Source organism: Heliangelus exortis, chromosome 15, assembly GCF_036169615.1.
Source record: "Heliangelus exortis chromosome 15, bHelExo1.hap1, whole genome shotgun sequence".
Taxonomy (NCBI): Eukaryota; Metazoa; Chordata; class Aves; order Apodiformes; family Trochilidae; genus Heliangelus; species Heliangelus exortis.
Genome location: NC_092436.1, coordinates 5,385,961 through 5,403,222, shown reverse-complemented (window position 1 = coordinate 5,403,222; position 17,262 = coordinate 5,385,961). Strand labels below are relative to the sequence as shown.

General features: G+C 57.1%; 1 protein-coding gene and 1 long non-coding RNA gene across 3 annotated transcripts; one reads left to right on the top strand and one right to left on the bottom strand.

Annotated features, from left to right (window-relative positions):
- The first annotated feature begins 162 nt into the window (after positions 1 to 162).
- On the top strand, positions 163 to 14,416 carry ANXA6 (annexin A6). Of its 2 annotated transcripts, XM_071758594.1 has the most exons (26): positions 164 to 313; positions 2,612 to 2,672; positions 4,874 to 4,958; positions 5,248 to 5,342; positions 5,503 to 5,616; positions 5,702 to 5,792; positions 5,892 to 5,971; positions 6,048 to 6,104; positions 6,277 to 6,370; positions 6,454 to 6,549; positions 6,759 to 6,817; positions 7,070 to 7,192; positions 7,401 to 7,459; positions 7,857 to 7,935; positions 8,893 to 8,974; positions 9,224 to 9,318; positions 9,736 to 9,849; positions 10,297 to 10,387; positions 10,486 to 10,565; positions 10,755 to 10,808; positions 11,940 to 11,957; positions 12,517 to 12,613; positions 12,881 to 12,976; positions 13,255 to 13,313; positions 13,636 to 13,758; positions 14,061 to 14,416. In XM_071758594.1, the coding sequence occupies exons 2-26, from the start codon at positions 2,655 to 2,657 to the stop codon at positions 14,118 to 14,120; spliced, it is 2,019 nt and encodes a 672-aa protein (XP_071614695.1). In that variant the 5' UTR covers positions 164 to 313; positions 2,612 to 2,654; the 3' UTR covers positions 14,121 to 14,416. The 2 variants fall into 2 exon arrangements, with proteins under 2 accessions (XP_071614697.1, XP_071614695.1); XM_071758596.1 differs by lacking the exon at positions 11,940 to 11,957 and having other exon boundaries at positions 163 to 313.
- Positions 12,332 to 16,453, bottom strand: LOC139802937 (uncharacterized). Its single transcript, XR_011728822.1, has 2 exons — positions 15,167 to 16,453; positions 12,332 to 14,993 (listed from the first exon to the last, which is right to left on the bottom strand). It is a non-coding gene; the product is annotated as an uncharacterized lncRNA (long non-coding RNA).
- Between the last annotated feature and the right edge of the window lie 809 nt (positions 16,454 to 17,262).

The window sequence follows — 17,262 nt, the reverse complement described above, 5'->3', positions numbered from 1 at the left end:
TTGCGCTGCCCGTGTCCCCGCCGCTGCCAGGCGGCCCCTCGCACCCCGCTGCGGCTTCTCTGCTCAGCGATCCTCATCCCCACGCCCGGCAACGGGTCCCCTGCGCCGTGAGCACCCAAAACTGAGGTCTGGCATGGCAGAGAGGGGTGGGAGCACAGCCCTGAGCCCGGTGTGACAGCGGGCGGGGTCTGAGGGTGACGTCTCAGCAGGAGGAAACAGCTGCAGGCCAAGGACGAGCCCACGGCCACAGGAACGCGCCGAGACGGCTGTTCCCGGGAGCGTGGCTGGACGGACCGCGGTGCCCCTCCTCAGTGTGAGCTGGCATGTGGGGGGGGACGACACGGGGACACTGCTGGCATGTGGGGGGGACACTGCTGGCATGTGGGGGGCCCGTCCCGTTGTGCAAAACCGCGGCGGTGGCGTGCGAGGGGCGGAAAGTGCTGGCCGGGGGGCGAGCGCTCCAAGGGGTGGCTGCAGGGGGGATCCTTGTTTTTTGAGTTTTCTTTCCATGAAAAATCCTGCCTTTTTAACAAAAGCCGGGGAGGTGGGGGGGGCAGTGGGGTGGGGTGAGGTGCTGCACTGCTGGTCGGTCCTTTTTCGAGTGGGTGCAGGCGCTGCTGCGGGGCCCGGGGTGTGTCCGGCTGGGATGCGCCTTTGTCCGTGCTGCGGCAACGCCCGCCACTCCCTGCGGGATTTTGGGGACTCCTTTCCTCGTGGGTGGGGGACGAATGACACTTTCTTAACCCTGCAAAGCTCCCTTTCCACCCCGGCGGGAGGACAACGGGGTGCTGGGGCTGCCGTGGCCTTCACGTGTGGCTGTGCCAAGAGAGCAGTGGGCTGCAAAAATTACTGCTGGGCTCCTGGGGTGAACCCCCCAGCCCAAAGCCATGATGGGGTCGTGAAGAGGTGCCCGCTGCCAGGGAGAACAGAGGGGGTTTGGTGAGGGTGGGTCGTTCTGCAAAGGGGATGGGCTGTACACATCATTTTGAGTACTTCGTGGCACTTTCTGTCCAGGGACTCCCAAAACCCAAACCTTTCCGTTGGTTTTTTTTTGGGGGGGAAGGTACATCTCTGCAGCCCCCAGCTTTCTCCACCTGCCCTATGAATGCGATGAGATTGTCCGGGCATCCTCCCTGATAGCCTGCGGGCAGGGGAAGAGCTGAGGCTGCTCCCCCAGCCACTGCAGAGGGATCAGTAGTGGTGGGGACAGGGACAGGGACAGGGACAGGGACAGGGACAGGCGCTGCAGGGACTGGGTGTGGCTGGGGAGCCTCCGCCACTGCTGAGATGAGTTGGGCGGTCTCAGCCTGGCTGCTGCCTGCACGGAGCACAGCAGGAGGGCTGTGCCACGGAGGGCTTTCTCCATCCCCTGGAGGGTGGGCAGGGTCAGCTATGGGGTTCTGAGCGGCATTAATTCTCCAAGGGCTGGGATTCCCTGGCACCCACCCAGCACCCAGCCGCAATGCAGCCCCACTCTGCACGGGTCACGCAGGGGGCTCTGCCCCATGCAGGGGTCATGGGGAAGGGCTACTGCGGCTTGCAGCCTCCATCTGAAAAGGGAAGGGGAGATGAGGGCAGCTCTGGTTTTCTGCTCAACTTCCTCCCCTCAGCAAAGATGCTCGTGGATGTCAAGAAGGTTTCCTGCACCCTGAGGGCTGTGGGTCTGGGCCTCCCCCTCCATGGGGGCTCCTGCTGGGATGTGGAGGCCAAGCCGGGGAAGTTCATGTGATTTTTTTTTTTTTTTTCTTTCAACACCCCTCCTTCTCTCCCCCCCTACTACTGGCTCCATGGCATGAAACTGAGCTGAGGGCTGAAGTCCCCCCAGGGCGGCCCCACAGCACCGTGAGCTTTTGTGCAACGTGTCCCGGAGGGAGGGCTAAGGCAGGCGAGCAGGCAGCCTGCCTCAGGGTTGTGGCTCAGCTGACGCTCAGCACTTCATTCATGGCTGGACTCCATTTTCCAGCTGTTTCTCTCTGTCAGCTTTCTCGGAGAAAACGTCCCGTCTGAGGACTTTCTCTGGTGTGTGGGGGGGAGAGCCCACACTGCCGCGGGTTGCAGCTATAAATGGTGTTAGTGTTAGAAAACAACCTGCGAGTTACCCTGGAAACCCGGCGGTGTTTCCTGGGCTCTGCCGGCTGCGTGGGACTGATGGTGGCCTTGATTCTCTGCACGGAAACTCAGATAAAGCTGCTGGGACTCGGTGGGGGCTGCCCAGCAACGGGGCATCCCCAGCAGCTGCTGAAGTTGGGATGATGCCAGGGCTTGGGGGGTTCAGCAGGAGCAATGAGGGGTGCAGCATGGAGAGTCACCCCCTCGGAGGATGCTAGGCCCATTTCCATGTATTCAGCACTCTCTTCCCCTTCTGATTTCTCCCGGGGCTGGCAGGAAGCTGTATGGGGGCTCATCTCCGCTGCCCCCAGCCTGTGGGGTCCATATCTTGGTTCCAGAAACCAAAGGACAGCAGTTCCTGGATTTCATCCTTCTGTGTGTACCACACCTGCAATCAGGGCTGGTGGTAGCACCCTGGGGTGGGGAGCAAACCCCCCATAACTAATGCAGCCCACAGAGAGGGGGATTTGGCTCACAGCACCTTTTCTGTTCCCTCCTGCAGCTCCTCCTTGCTCTCGCTCCACTGATTTCCAGCTCAGGAAGCCATGGCACCCAAAGGAAAGGTAAGGGTGACCACCAGATAGTGAGGATGGGTACTGAGGGTGCTGTGGGGCAGACCCCAAGGCTGGGGCAGTGTCTTCATTGTGCAGCAAGGACTGCAGTGATGTGCGTGGGGTGCAAAGCTGCCCAGAGCCTGTTTACGTTCTCCAGCCAGCACTGTCTGGATGTGATGCAGATGGGGACAGCACTGGGGTGGGAGCAGGGACAGCGAGGAGCAAAAATCCTTTTGGGACCACAGTGGGATGGGGGAGAGAAGCAGGACTGTGGGAAACGGAGAAGAGATGTTGCACTGGGGATTTGGGTTTTTCCTGGGGAGAAATCTCGCCTGTGCCTGACCCTGCTGCAAGGCGTGCGGTCCTGCTTTGGCCTCTTCTCACCAGCCAAGATTTCTCCCTGCTCCTGGATAGGGCTGGTGTAATGTGGCAGTTGGGTGAGCAGGTGCTCCCTGGCAGCCAGCAAAACATCCCAGCGTGGGTGGCAAAGCCTGCCCCGGTGGGCAGCTGTGGCTGGGGAGGTGCAGTCTGCCCGTGGGGCACAGCCTGCTCCCTGTGGCAGGCAGGGGAGGAGTCCCAGCACAGAGCCTCCCTTCACTGCTCAGGGCCAGGCTCTGGTTTCTATTCCCTCGAGTAACCCTTGCCTCAAGCCCCATTACCTGCAGCTCCCTGCAGCCAACGAGGTTGCCTATGGGCGAGGAAACTGCGGCAGAACAGGGATGAGCATCAGCCCTGCAGTGGTCAAGGACCCCGAGCAGCTGCAGGGTGGGAAAGAGGGAAGCCACGATGGGAATTTTGCTTCCACCCTCACAGCCCCAGGCTGACTTATTTTTAGCTGGGAGGTCCCGGGCGGACTGAGATGACTCAGAGGCTGGAGGAGGGGAGGCGGGGGCCCTGGCAGCTGAAGCAGGGGATGGAAGCGGGGGGGAGGGGTGAAGGTGTGAGGAGGGCACATCAGGCAGGATGGTCTTTACTTCCTGAGTGATGTTTCTGCACTTCCCTGGGTGCAGGGAGCATGGGGCAATGCACAGAACTGAGCCTCCGTTTCCCTTGCCCCTGCCCTGGTAGCCCTGGAGAAAAGATGACAACTTGAGCTTTGATGGCTCAGCAGGCAGAAACACAGCCCTGGTCCTCCTCCTATTTTAACCAGGGACAGCATTTTGTCTCCTAGTCACCACCCGTGTGACCCCAGAACCTCTAAGCCACCTTCATGCCCCTCCTGCTGCCTCCAGGCACGTCCTTTATTTACTGCAGCTCCTTATTTACGTCTTTACAAGGCATGTGTGTGGGCAGCAGCACCTTCCACCGAGCCAGGAAGGCCTGGAAGCTGCTGGGAAGCGGGGCTAAATCCAGCTCTCGGGATGAATCACATGCAATACGATCTGTCCCCGTGCAGCCCGGTTCCCTCGAAGGGCAGCGTCTCCTCTTTCCTGACCTGGTCCCCACCACATGGATACCAGTGCCAGCAGCTCCTCCAGAGAGGACCTGTGCGATGTGCCCAGCCTGGACTGGTTTCTCTCTGAGAAATGGGGGTATAGAGACCAGTTGGCAGCTCTGGCACTTCTCAGTGCTTTCTACGTAGCAGCCCATGATGATTTTGTGCCTGCAAATGTGTCTGCTTACTCAGAGGCCATGCAGAGCTTTGGCATCCTCAGCATCCAGAGGATTTCCCTGCTTGCAACAGGCAGTTGGAAAATTATTTCCTTCATCATTCCCAATCCACCCCCCGTAACTCCCAGCAGTGTTCCAGGGGGATTGTCCCGGTCCTTCCCCTGCCTTCAGGGTGTCCAACCTTCCCATGGGGTCTCCCCTTTTCCTGCTGAGCCCTTCCCAGATGGAGCTGGGAACCCAAATGTGCTCAAGAAAGCTCCCTTTTTAAACACCAGCTCTTGCTGGTGTGGTGGGGAGGGTTCTATCGATCTAAACACAGGACACGAACAGCAAACAGAAAGCAGTGGCAGTGAGATAGAGGGAAGGCTGTGTACACCAGTGAGCTGGCACACAAATAATTTGCATGCTGGGGAGAGCAAACAGAAAAGGGAACAACTGAGAAGAAGAACAGGGGTTTATGTTTGAGGCTGAGCACTGCCTATGAGCAGCCTGAGCAGGAACAGATCTCCCCCCAGTCCTGCTCAGCTTCAGTTCCTCCTTCAGCCATCCCGATGGGGGCTGCTCCTTCCCCTCACAACTTCTCATCTCCTTTCCCCTAGGTCTACAGGGGGTCGGTGAAGGAATTCCCAGACTTTGATGCCAACCAGGATGCAGAGGCCTTGTACAATGCCATGAAGGGATTTGGTATGGATGCTCCTCCAGGCTGTCACCCCAGTGCCACCTTGATGTCCCCTGTTCCTTCAGTTGACCCTTGCATGGCTGAACATCCTGCATCCCCTCCCCTTGCCAGCTACCTGTCCACTTTAGAAGCATGCCAGGACTTCTCCTGGCTCCCCTTTCTCTGGAGCCATCTCAGCTCTGCTTCTCCCAGTCCTGAGTTGGAAGCAGCTTTGGGCACAGCGGGATGGTTCTGACGAGCCCAGCCATGGGGGGGTGAGACCCAGCTCACTGTGGCTTCTGGCTCTCCCCACAGGCAGTGACAAGGAGGCCATCCTTGACCTCATCACCTCCAGAAGCAACAAGCAGCGGCTGGAGATCTGCCAAGCCTACAAATCCCTCTATGGAAAGGTAACAGCAGAACCACTCCTTGGTCCCTGCCTCTGCTGCAGGCACGGGTGGCTGTGGAAGCCACCAGCCAGCCCATGCAGGGACCCACCACTCCCCCTGGACCCTCTCAGAGATGCTGTGAAGCGAAGGGTCTCCCAGCCCCTTTCTCCCCCCCCTTCAGGACCTCATTGCAGATCTCAAGTACGAGCTGACAGGGAAGTTTGAGCGTTTGATCGTGAGCCTGATGCGGCCCCCGGCTTACAGTGATGCCAAGGAGATCAAAGATGCCATTGGGGTAAGGGGTGGGCAACCCCCCCCAGCCCCCTCCAAGGACACCCCAGCTGACCCCGCTGCTCATGGGGCTGCATCTCTACCCTCAGGGTATTGGCACAGATGAGAAATGCCTCATTGAGATCCTCGCCTCCCGCACCAACCAGGAGATCCATGACCTGGTGGCTGCCTACAAAGATGGTAAGGGCAGGGGCTGCCCTGTGTCTCTTTGGGCCAGAACAAGGGGCAGAGGTGAGGGGATCCATTTCTTCAGGCCCTGAACTCTCCTTCCTCCACCAGCCTACGGGAGAGACCTGGAGGCTGACATTGTTGGAGACACATCAGGCCACTTCAAAAAGATGCTCATTGTTCTGCTTCAGGTATGTCCATCTGTCTAGCATCTGTAGGTGGTGGGTGCCTGCACCCAGCAGGGCTGAGCCTGTCGCTGTCCCACAGGGTGCCAGGGAGGAAGATGATGTGGTGAGCGAGGACCTGGTGGAGCAGGATGCCAAGGTGAGGCTTGGCAGGTCATTGGGATGGGTGGCATCCAGGCAGGGATGGGACTGGTGGCACTGGGACAGTCTGGACATAGGCATGTGAAAGGCAGAAGGGTGCCCGTGTTTGGGCAGAGCCCCGTGTGAGCAGCACCCTGACAGGGGCTCTGCCAACCTCCCCATCCATCAAGGACCTGCTGGAAGCTGGTGAGCTGAAATGGGGCACAGATGAGGCCCAGTTCATCTACATCCTTGGCCGGCGAGGCAAGCAGCACCTTCGCCTGGGTGAGCATCTCCTGTGAGCTTGGGGTTGGGCTTGAAGGTATCTTGGCAGCTTCACCAGGCATCATCTTGCTCTCATCCCACAGTTTTTGATGAGTACATGAAGATTTCTGGGAAGCCAATTGAGAGGAGCATCCGGGCAGAGCTCTCTGGTGATTTTGAGAAGCTGATGCTGGCCGTGGGTAAGTCAGCCCCTGCATGGGGAGTGCTGCAAAAACACCACTGTCCTTGCTGGGTGGGAGGGCTCAGCACGAGAGCCAGTGGGGTTGGGGTTGCAGCTCTACGTGGTTTCAGGGGGCGGGTGGGGATGCTGAATGTGGTGCCCAAGGGGGCTGGGGCAGTGGTGATGCTGGGTGCTGGCTCCCCTCACCATGCCTCCATTTTCCCACAGTGAAGTGTGTCAGAAGCACAGCAGAGTATTTTGCTGAAAGGCTCTACAAGGCCATGAAGGTGAGTGGATCATTCCTGCTCTGGGAGATCCCCTGGAGTGTTGTGGGGAGCTGGCCAGAGGAGGGGTCTCCTTGTGACAGTATGGTGCTGGAGGGCAGGGTGACACAGGTCCATGGGGACAGGACCTCTGTGACCAGGGGTCTTGCTCTCCCCTCTGAAGGAGTTATTTCTTCAGACCCAGATCTGGGTAGAAATCTGATAGAGGGGTCACTTGGCCATCCCAGGCTTGATGCAGGGGCTTCTCCATTGCAGGGGCTGGGCACGAGGGACAACACCCTGATCCGCATCATGGTGTCCCGCAGCGAGATCGACATGCTGGACATCCGGGAGGTGTTCAGGACCAAGTATGAGAAATCCCTCTACAACATGATCAAGGTAAGTGCTGGTGGCACCCAGCCACCCTCCAAGCAGCCGCTTGTGCTGCCTCCCTCATGATGTGGGAGAACTGAGCCCCTCCCCAGCCTCCGCATGGTGGGTCTCTATCTCTGAGTCCATCTCAGGGACTCCTCCACATTCACCCATCCCATGGTGCTACCTTGACCCTTCCTGCTGCATGATTCTCCATCTCCATCTATCTTTGCAGGAGGACACCTCTGGGGAGTACAAGAAGGCCCTGCTGAAGCTGTGCGGAGGGGATGATGAGTAAGATCACCCATCACCCAGTTTGTCCCTCTTTGTCCCCTTGGTGCTGGGTACAAACTTCTGGGTCAGAGCCTGGTGGAGCACCTGGATCAGCAGCACCCGCAGAGAAAGCGGTTGGGTATGGGGGGCCTTGTGGCCCCTCTGCACTGCCCACCACCCCATCTTGGCATGTGGCAGCCCTGTGGGGCAGAGACAAACACCCAGAGGGAAGATGCTCTGGTTGGGGCAGTCGGGATTTACCACCCGCTTCACCCCATTCCCACCCACCCCCACAGCAAGCATCCACCTCCTGCCCCCAACGCCCCTCGTGTGGGGTCGAGCAAGGTGTGGTGGCTGCTGATGGGGTGTTGGGGGTCTCCATGGTTCACTGTCCCCTGTCCTTGCCCTCCCCTTGCAGTGCTGCAGGTGAGTTCTTCCCCGAGGCGGCGCAGGTGGCGTATCGGATGTGGGAGCTTAGCGCGGTGGTCAAAGTAGAGGTCAGCACCCCCAGCCCCCTGGTACCCCCTCTCTCTGCTCTCTGCCAGCTTGGGACCCCCAGCTTCTCCTCTCTGCTGTGGGGCACAGCCAGCCCTGCACCTCTGCTCTGCCTCTTGCTCTCTCTGGGGTTTTTTGACAATGTTCTCTGGTTTGGGACCGTGAGGTTGTTGGGACCTAACCTTGGCAGGGCTGGCTGCCCCCCACAGGTTTCACTAACCCCCTCCTCTCTCTGAGAACCCCCTCTTCTCTCTGAGAGCCCCCTCCCTCAGGGCAGCCAGCCCTGCATGTCTGTGCAATGCATCACGCCCAGCCAGCCCTGGCTCTGGTGCCCACCAGACACCTCCTGCTCCCTGGGCAGCTCACCCTGATGCTGGGGCACAGCCTGGCCATGGAGGAGACAGCACCCTGCATGCAGCTGGAGGCACCCACCACGGGTGCTTTGGGATGTGCAGAAAAGGCACCCTGAGCCCTGCGTGAAGGGGAGGATGGAGATGTGCTGGAAGCTGTAAGGAGGGTACAGTGACAGGGCAGGAGTGGGCACCCCTTCAGTGACTCTTCTGGTTCTCGGCTGATGTGGCCAGCCCTGGCCAAGGTGTCCCAGAACTGGGGGATGAGGGTATAACACCAAGCAGGACACTGAAACTCCAGGGACTGTCTGTCATAGTTTTCTTGCTCTCTGCTGGCTGGCTATGATTTACCTCTCAGTGGCAGAGGTGACAGTGGCAGGGACATCCTCACTGAGCTCCAGGTGCTTGCACTAACACACAACCTGCTTTTGGCTTGCCAGGTGGCACCATCCCTCCCTCCTTCTCGACATCCCACCCTCCTTCTCGACATCCCTCCCCCCCTTCTCGACATCCCTCCCCCCCTTCTCAACATCCCTCCCCTCTTCTTGACATCCCTCCCTTCATCCCACCAACTGGGGGATGAACCCAGTCCCCTCTGTGCATCCACAGCTCCGAGGAACTGTGCAGCCTGCAGGAAATTTCAATGATGATGAGGATGCACAAGTGCTGAGGAAAGCAATGAAGGGCCTGGGTAAGTGGGCACCAAGTGTCCAGCCCCTTTTGGCGGCTCCTTCACAGCTCCTGTGGCAGGAAACCCATCCTGGACCACGCAGGGCTGTGTGAAAGCCTTGGGAAGGGCGAAAGAGGTGGTTTGGGAGCTGAGGGAGCTTCCCCATCTCCCATTTATGAGGGAGGCAACGATGTGCCTGCAGTTAGGGGTGACATAGTGTGGCTCTACTGGCCCCCTTGGCTCTCCCCAGCATCACGGCTGTTGTTGCAGGCACGGATGAAGGAGCCATCATCGATGTGGTGACACAGAGGAGCAATGCACAGAGGCAGCAGATCATAAAGGCTTACAAGGCTCACTATGGCAGGGTACTGCCAGCCCCCCTCCCACCCTGCTCCTTTCTTCTGCCTGCATCCTGCCCCCTCCCACACAGAGACCTGTCCCTCACTGATAAAAATCATGCCCAGGGAGCAGTGGGCAGCCAGGGCCACCCTGGTTTGCTCTGTTGTGATTCCCCCCAAGGAAGACCAAGCTGTCAATCAGCCTCCCATTGTGGGTGCACCACCAGCCCCAGGGCAGAGCATCCCTCCTTTGCTTGCCCCCTCCTTAGTCCTGCACAAAGGACTCCAGAGCCAGGTTCTCCCCAGAGTCCCTCCCCCAGAATGTGACCTTAAGCTATACCAAGGGTCTTCCCAGATGTCTCCACACTTTTCTCTCCAATGTTGTCTCACTCGGTCTGTCCCTGCAGAAGGAGCTGGGGACTGAATCCTCAAATGCTTTTGCAGGACCTGATGGCAGACCTGAAATCTGAGCTGTCTGGCAGCCTGGCCAAGCTGATCCTTGGGCTCATGCTGACGCCGGCGCAGTATGATGCCAAGCAGCTGAGGAAGGCTGTGGAGGTAACTGCTGGGATCAGCTTCAGCACGTGAGGACAAGGTGGCTTTCACTGTGGTTGTAACCCAGCTTTGCAAGTCCCCAGACTCTCCTCTCCTATACAGAAGGAAAGCAGGGCAGAGAGCACTAGGACAAAGACCTGGTTTGCACTCAAGAACTGCTGGGAGCCCTCTTTGGCCTCTTTGCTGCCCAGCATGCTCTAGCCAGCTCATATGCCACCAGGATGGGGACAAAGCAGTGGCACACACCACTTGGGATCCCACTAGTAGAACACAGGGATGCTTTTGTGCTGGTTTCTACCAGCCCTTGGGGCCATTTGCTGGACATGGACTTTAGACACGCAGTAGCCCTGGGGTTAGAGCGAGCACCCTGGCACTGCCAGGGTGATGATGCCACCTTGTCCTTATCCAGCACTGCCACCCACAGCACCCTGCCATGCTGCTGTCTTCCAGGGGGCTGGCACAGATGAGAGCATCCTCATTGAGATCATGGCCACACGGAACAACCAGGAGATAGCAGCTATCAACGAGGCATATCAGGAAGGTACAGCACAGGAGAGCCCGTGGGCACAGCTGGCACTGGTGGGTGGGAAGCAGAGCTGCAGACAGGGTGCAGAGCTCAGGTGTTCCCTTTCTCCACAGCTTACCACAAGAGCCTGGAAGATGACCTGAGTTCTGACACATCGGGGCATTTCAAGAGGATTCTCGTCTCCCTGGCTCTGGTGAGGATGGTTGGGGATTGTCTCCTCCCTGCCACAGGCAGCACTGGGAATCTGCAATGACTCTGGAGAAGACAGAGCATCACTGCCAGGCTGGGCAGTGCTGCTGGACCCTGTCTGCCACCTCCTCTCTTGGGGCTCTCCCGAGAGATGGCTTCTCCCCAGCTACATGGTTTTTGTATTAAACCACAGGGCAACCGTGATGAAGGACCAGAGGACCTCACTCAGGCACATGAAGATGCCAAGGTGAGAACCATACTGCAGTGCTGTTGCAAGTTCTGCATGAAAAAATGGGAGTGTTGCATCCCTGGTCTGGAAATGGCATCCTCAGAGAAGCACATGCTGCTGGGGCAGGGTCTCTGTAAGCTGCAGGGAGAGAAGCCAGGTGAAGTGACACCCTGGGAGGTGAAACCATCACTGGTTTCTGATGCCTTGGGCTCTGCTGCTCCGTGTGCAGGCAAGCTACACACCCTGAGAGTAGCCCGGGACTCAGACCCGGGGAGTTCCTAGGGGGGGGGCTGCCCCATTTCTGGTGCCGAGCTGCCGCTTGGGGGTAGCACACAGCGATGCTGAGATCTGGCACTGGAGTTTCCGAGGCAGCTCTGGGCTGGTCTGTAGGATTCACTCACTGCTTTGCGTTGTGCACGGGGCAGCCCTGAGCTCTAAGCTGCTTTTCACCCTGCCAGCACCCAAACCGCTGCCTGATTGATGTTTACGAGGCTGTGGTGAGCCATGGCTCACCAAAAAATGGTGTGGTTGGGTGCTGGGGCCCAGAAGCCTCCGGGTGTGCACCTTGGCTCCTTCAGGCCAAGCCTTCTCTCCAAGAGGCTGTGAATCTGGTGCAGGCTGAGCCCCCCAGCTCCGTCCGTCCCGCTCCAGCACATCCCGGCTGCCGCACGGCTCTGCCCGGCAGAGGGAGCGGATGCTGCCGGCACCCACCCCCTGCATGCGCTGCCGCTCGTCCCCACCTGCTGCAGAGAAAAGAGAGAGCCAGGGGTGACAAACACAGGGGTGACAAACACAGGGGTGAGCCAGCTGGGTGGCAGCAAAACTCCGCTTCCCCTCCTCCCGCCGCCCGCGGGTGGGAACCAGGCTGGGAGCAAAACAAGGATGCTCCCCAAGGAGCAATGGGCTGGTACCCAAGCCCCAGGGGGGGGGATGAAGGTCACTTTGCCTGTCCAAAGCTCTGCCCCAGGTGTAGAGGCCAATCGGGAGGAGGACAAAGGTCCTAAGATCAGGCCCACCCACAAGGGAGCTGGAGACAGGTCATTTTAGGGGATTTTGCTAGACTTCCCTCGCTTTGTCAGGGAAGGATAATGGTTGAGCAACACCCTTCTCACCCTGTTGTCTTCCTGTCTCTCTCTTTCTCTCTGCCAGGTTGTTGCTGAGACCCTGGTGAGTGTTTGCTCTTTTGCTCCTCAGCCTTCTGCATGTTGAGGGGACTCTGGGGTCCTGGGTTGCAGGGTTAGGGCTGGCAGGAGCAGCCCCACATGCCAGGACTCCTTGGCCATGAAAGCTGTGCTTGCTTCTTCAGGACTCCAGGGTCCTTGTGTGAGGATGGGGTGGCAAGGGCACAGATGGGACCTGCACAGGGGAACTTCCCTGTAGCACTGTGCAGGGAGAGGGCAGGGCAGGAGAAAGGGAAAGTCACCTCTCCCTCAAAACACAAAACACCCTCACCAAAAGACAAAAAGAAAATTCCTAACTGGAAAACTTGTTTTCTCAGAGGTAATGTGTGAGCATGCACATATCTCTGCATAGAAAATGTCTTTTTGGACCAAAAAAAAAAAAAAAAAAAAAAAAACCAACCAAAAAAAGTTGTTCTCCTGCTAATAAGAGGCTACTCTTTTTGCAAGAGGGTGCTCAGGACTGGATGTCCTAGGAAGAGGTGTCTGACATCTTTGCTCCTCTCCACTGTACCTGTCTCCCTGTTCACTCTTGGTTGCTCTCCCAGAAACTTGCTGATGTCTCCAGCAATGAATCCAGTGACTCCCTGGAGACCCGATTCCTCAGCATCCTCTGCACCCGCAGCTACCCCCAGCTCCGCAGAGGTAGGGCCACAATCCTCTGTCACTGCTGTGCCCTGAGCTGTGACACAAGTGCTTTGATTTGGGGTGGATGCAACTTCTGGGCAGTGGGAGGCTGGGGTGGCCCTGTTTCCCCACTGGTGGGAGGAGATGGCATTTGGGGTGGGTGGTTGAGGACACCCAGGCCTGATCTTGTCCAGAAGTCTCCATGGTTGAGGCTCGGGTCTTCTGGGTGCCCAGAGGTGGAAAGGAGAAGCTTGGCAGTGACTTTCTTCTCTCCCCTATCCCCAGTGTTTCAGGAGTTCATCAAAATGACCAACCATGACGTGGAGCACGCCATCAGGAAGAGGATGTCAGGAGATGTCAGGGATGCCTTCCTGGCCATCGGTCAGTGCTCACTCAGGGATGGGCTCCTGGGTGGGCAGGCAGCCCTTTCACCTGTCCAGGCAACTTGGGAGCAGATTCCAGCTGTCCTTGGGACACAGAGACTCCCAGCGTGGCATGGAGTCGGGGCATTTATAGGGTGTTCTATGGGGCCCAGCTTCCATCCCTGTGCCAAGGAGGGTTTGCAGCTGATCCAAGAGTGGCATAGCTCCTCACTGAGATGTGTGCCTTGGGGTGCCATGACCCAGGAGCCCACTTTCTCTCCTCCTCTTGTGTTGCAGTCCGCAGTGTGAAGAACAAGCCAGCCTTCTTTGCTGACAAGCTCTACAAATCCATGAAGGTGCAGATGGGTTCTCCTGGGGCCGGGCTGTGGGAGGGGGCTATGGTGGGCAGATGCTCTTTGATACTCTCTGATTCAACCCCACAACAATGATGGGTTTAGGCCCCTGGCTTTCCCCAGCAGAGCGGGGCAGGGCTGAGCTCAAATCCTGCATCAGCTTTCTGGGGTTTATCAGGGGACATGGCAGGCCTGTGTCATGCCAGCAGCAAAACCCAGCACGTGTCCAGGGGGAGATCTGCAGTTTGGACAGTGCTGGAGATGATGGGAGAGGTCCCTGAGCCCCAGTCCCTCTGGGGTTATTTGTTCAAGCTCCCTTTTGCAGGGTCTTGGCACGGATGAGAGGACCCTCACCCGGATCATGATTTCCCGGAGTGAGATTGACCTGTTCAACATCCGGGGAGAGTTCATGGACCTGTTTGACAAATCACTGCACCACATGATTGAGGTGAGGGGACAAAGGACAAAACCCTTCCTTAGTGTGTCTGTCACTTTGTCCAACAGAGCTATGGCCATGAGCCCTGCAGGGACCTGAGCTCTGAGAGGTGCCATGAGTGGCATGGGGGCCGAGCATCACCTGGGAAGGGGGAAACAGCTCCAGCCAGCCCTGGAGGATGTGCCAACATCTTCCACTGCTGTGGGGTGGCCAGGGCATGGAGCTACATCTTCCCCATACCCAGAGCCTTGAACAGGGCTTCCCTGGGGCAGGCATCTGTGGGTGTCTCTCTGACATGGGTCTCCCTCTTGCAGAAGGACACCTCTGGCGACTACTGCAAGGCTCTGCTGGCCCTGTGTGGGGGGGAGGACTAAGCTGCTGCTCTTGGTGTCTGAGCCAGCACACATGCACCCACCACCTTGATGTCACCACAGCTTCAGGGGACACTGGGTTCCCTGCAGAGGACAGCTCGCTTTTCACTAGAAAGTGGCACCACATTTCAAAGGGGGAGGGGGGTGTCTCACAGAGGGGAGCAAAGGGGTCTGAGTAGGGAAATTATTATCTGTCTTGGTGCAAAATGATTCATACCCAAACATGCCACTAATCCAGGAATTTACCCAGATGGAAAAGACAATTTTTAGTTTCATAAATAAAACCTGACTGTTGCTGACCCTGGGCTGAGAGTGGTCAATTTATTTGGGGCAGGTATGAGCAGGAGTGAGCCCATGCTGAGGAGTCTCAGTGTCATCTTGCTCCTGCAGGCAAACTGGGGCAGAAGCCCAGACCCCAGGAGGGCCCTGAAGACCCCAAAGGCCCTATGAGCAACACCACAGGTGCTGAGAAATGGGGTGGAAATGTGTTTGGGGCTGGCAGCAGTATAGAGACTTCACTGAGAGCTTTATTTCATGCCTCTGAAAAGCCCCGGCAGGGTTCATGCTACTGTGTGGATGATGCTTTTATAAACCAGAGATACAAATCGGCCTTGATGGGATCCATCTGTCCTTGCACAGTTTCCTGTGCTTTCAAGCTGCAGGAGAAGCAGTTGAAAGGCACATGCCTGCGTGGCTACACCCCCAAACAGTTTGTTTGCACTTCCCCCCAGTGCCCAGGAGAGGAGAACTGGAATTTCCAAAAGTGGGAAATTCCAGCACTTTCAGTTGCTTCCAAGTCAGAACAAAAAGTCTTGAATACCCAAGTCTTCCTCAGAACAGTTGGTTGAGGAAAGCTTCACCTTCAAAATATCAAAGCTGTGTTAGGAATAATAACATAAAATTATTATAACACTTCAAAACCAGCTGAGGTCAAGAAACAGCAACATGTAGAGACAAACCAGGGAGGCTGAAACAATTCATCTTGGTACTGTCCCACTGAAAATTCCCTTAATGCCTTCCTGTAAAACATCCCCTTATAACAAAATTACCTTTGTCAAGGGCAAAGAGCCTGTCTGAAGCTTTTTTGACTCTCTTCCATAGAGATGTGGGCTCCTTTCTCTTGCCAATGGGTAAGCAGGAATGGACACTCCTGTCCAGGCCTGGGGAAGGAAGAACATTTGTTTAACACCCAGACCCCTCACTAGCAATATGTGTCAATTGAAAAAAGAAAGAAATTCCCTGGGTGAGGACTGTTTTGCACACGAAACCTCCTGTAACAGGCAGCTCAGAGACCCTTCAGACTAAGCAGCTTCATCCATGTAGCATCCCAGCCTCTAGAGAAAATGCACTTCACTCCAGAAATGCACTGCTCTCCAGAACACCTCTGCTCCATCTGCTGTCTCCAACCAGCCCACTCTGAGGGCAGCTCATGGCATATCTCATGCCTTGCCTCTGTGACCAACAAGAAGGCAAGCAGCTCAGGGAAAGCAAGGAAAGAAAAGGAGAGGACAAAACACTGGGCACAGAAAGTGGAAGCATTAGACAGGCTGTGAGCAGAGAGGGAGGTCCATGCGGGCCACCCACACTGTAGCCTTCAGGGCTGCCACAGAGAAGCTGCTGTCAGGGTGTACACATCAGCTCTGTACATTAACCAGCAACTCCAGGGGCAAAGAGTTGCTTCCAGGCAAAGCCAACACCAAATTTCATGGGTTGCGACATCCAAAAAAACCCCATGAACCCACATTTGGTGTGCAGAGGGTCAAACCTCTCCCTCTGAGTCAGCTCCAGAGGCCACTGCAGATCTCCTTTACTACCAGACCCTGGGAGGAGCCATATCTGGTGCAGAAACACATGGGATGTTGTTCTCAGTCCTTGGTCTAATGCCACGGTATCAGTGAGCCATTTTTATCCCATCCACTGTCCCCCCCTTCTCCTGGAGGGCAGAAACTCAACCTGGAGTCTTGGGAACCAGCAGAGGATTCTTCTTCAGGTCTTCCCAAGCCAGAGGAGGAAGAAGCAGCCTTGCCCTTCACATCCATGTGCCACGCAGTGGGCAACCTGTCTGAGCTCGCTGGGGCTGCTCTCCTCACATTGTCATCCCTGGAGTCAGCTTTCCAGGACATGACAGGGAACCGTTTTTTCAGGAACTACAACTGGATGAGACACAGCCTGGTGAGAAAGGAAGAGGGGAAAATCCCATCTGTGCCTGTTGTTGATCTTGTAAATTTGGACTCTGAATAACTGAAAGCTTAAGGCACACAAGGAAATCCTTTGAGTGCTCCTGGACCTGGTTCTCACAGCTCTCGATGCGGGAACCTCACTGTGAGGTTGCACCAGGCCCCTGTTGAGTGTGGAAAAGGCAAAGGGAGGATAGTAAAGCTAAGGAGGATGGCAGGAGGATCTCCTCCTGCAGAGCGGGTGACACTGAGCTTTGCCTCAGAGGCAGAGGGAGAAGGGAGGGTAAGACCAGCAAAGCAAAAGCAGCCCAGCATCCCTGGAAAGCCATGGTGCAAAGGCAGGGTGCTGCAGGAGGCCTGGGACAGCAGGATCACTACCCAGCACCTTCCTCCTCCATCCCTCTGCTTACCCTTCACCTGCCCTGATCCCATCCACACTCCCTCTTTCCCTCTTCCCGCATCCCAGGCTCCCTCCCCTGCCCTCCATCCCTGAGCACTCCCATCCTGCCAGGTTAATTTGAGTTCCTGATTTGCATAGGCAGCAGATCAGAGAGTTCTGGAAATCCCCTCCTGCGGCCGGAGCTTCCTCCCCACCAGAGCGTCACTGTCGGCCTTCTGCTTCCCTTGGATGCTGGCACACCAGCACCCATCTGACCCATCTCATCACCACAGCACCCATTGGCAGCCCCCTGGGGAGATAAGCACACCCGTGGTCCTGGGGTGCTGTGCCAAACAGCTGTCCTCCTGCTCCTGGCTGTCCTGGCTACCCAGGCACCTTCATGAGAAGAAGCTTCAACTTGAAGGAAGATACTGAGCCCAACCCTTCGTACTAGAAAAAACCCCTAATATGTGAAAGTGTCAGATGTGAACAAACCTTCACAGCCTTGCAGGCATGGTCAGGAACTGCAGCTGCTGTCGGGTGAGCTTTCTCCCCTGTGAGCATGGTGGGACCAAAGAAATGAGGAAAG

Coding starts and splice junctions, on each gene's coding strand:
- ANXA6 (XM_071758594.1), top strand. Junction 5,343..5,502: donor ACAAATCCCTCTATGGAAAG/GTAACAGCAGAA, acceptor CCCCCCCTTCAG/GACCTCATTGCAGATCTCAA. Junction 5,617..5,701: donor AGATCAAAGATGCCATTGGG/GTAAGGGGTGGG, acceptor CTCTACCCTCAG/GGTATTGGCACAGATGAGAA.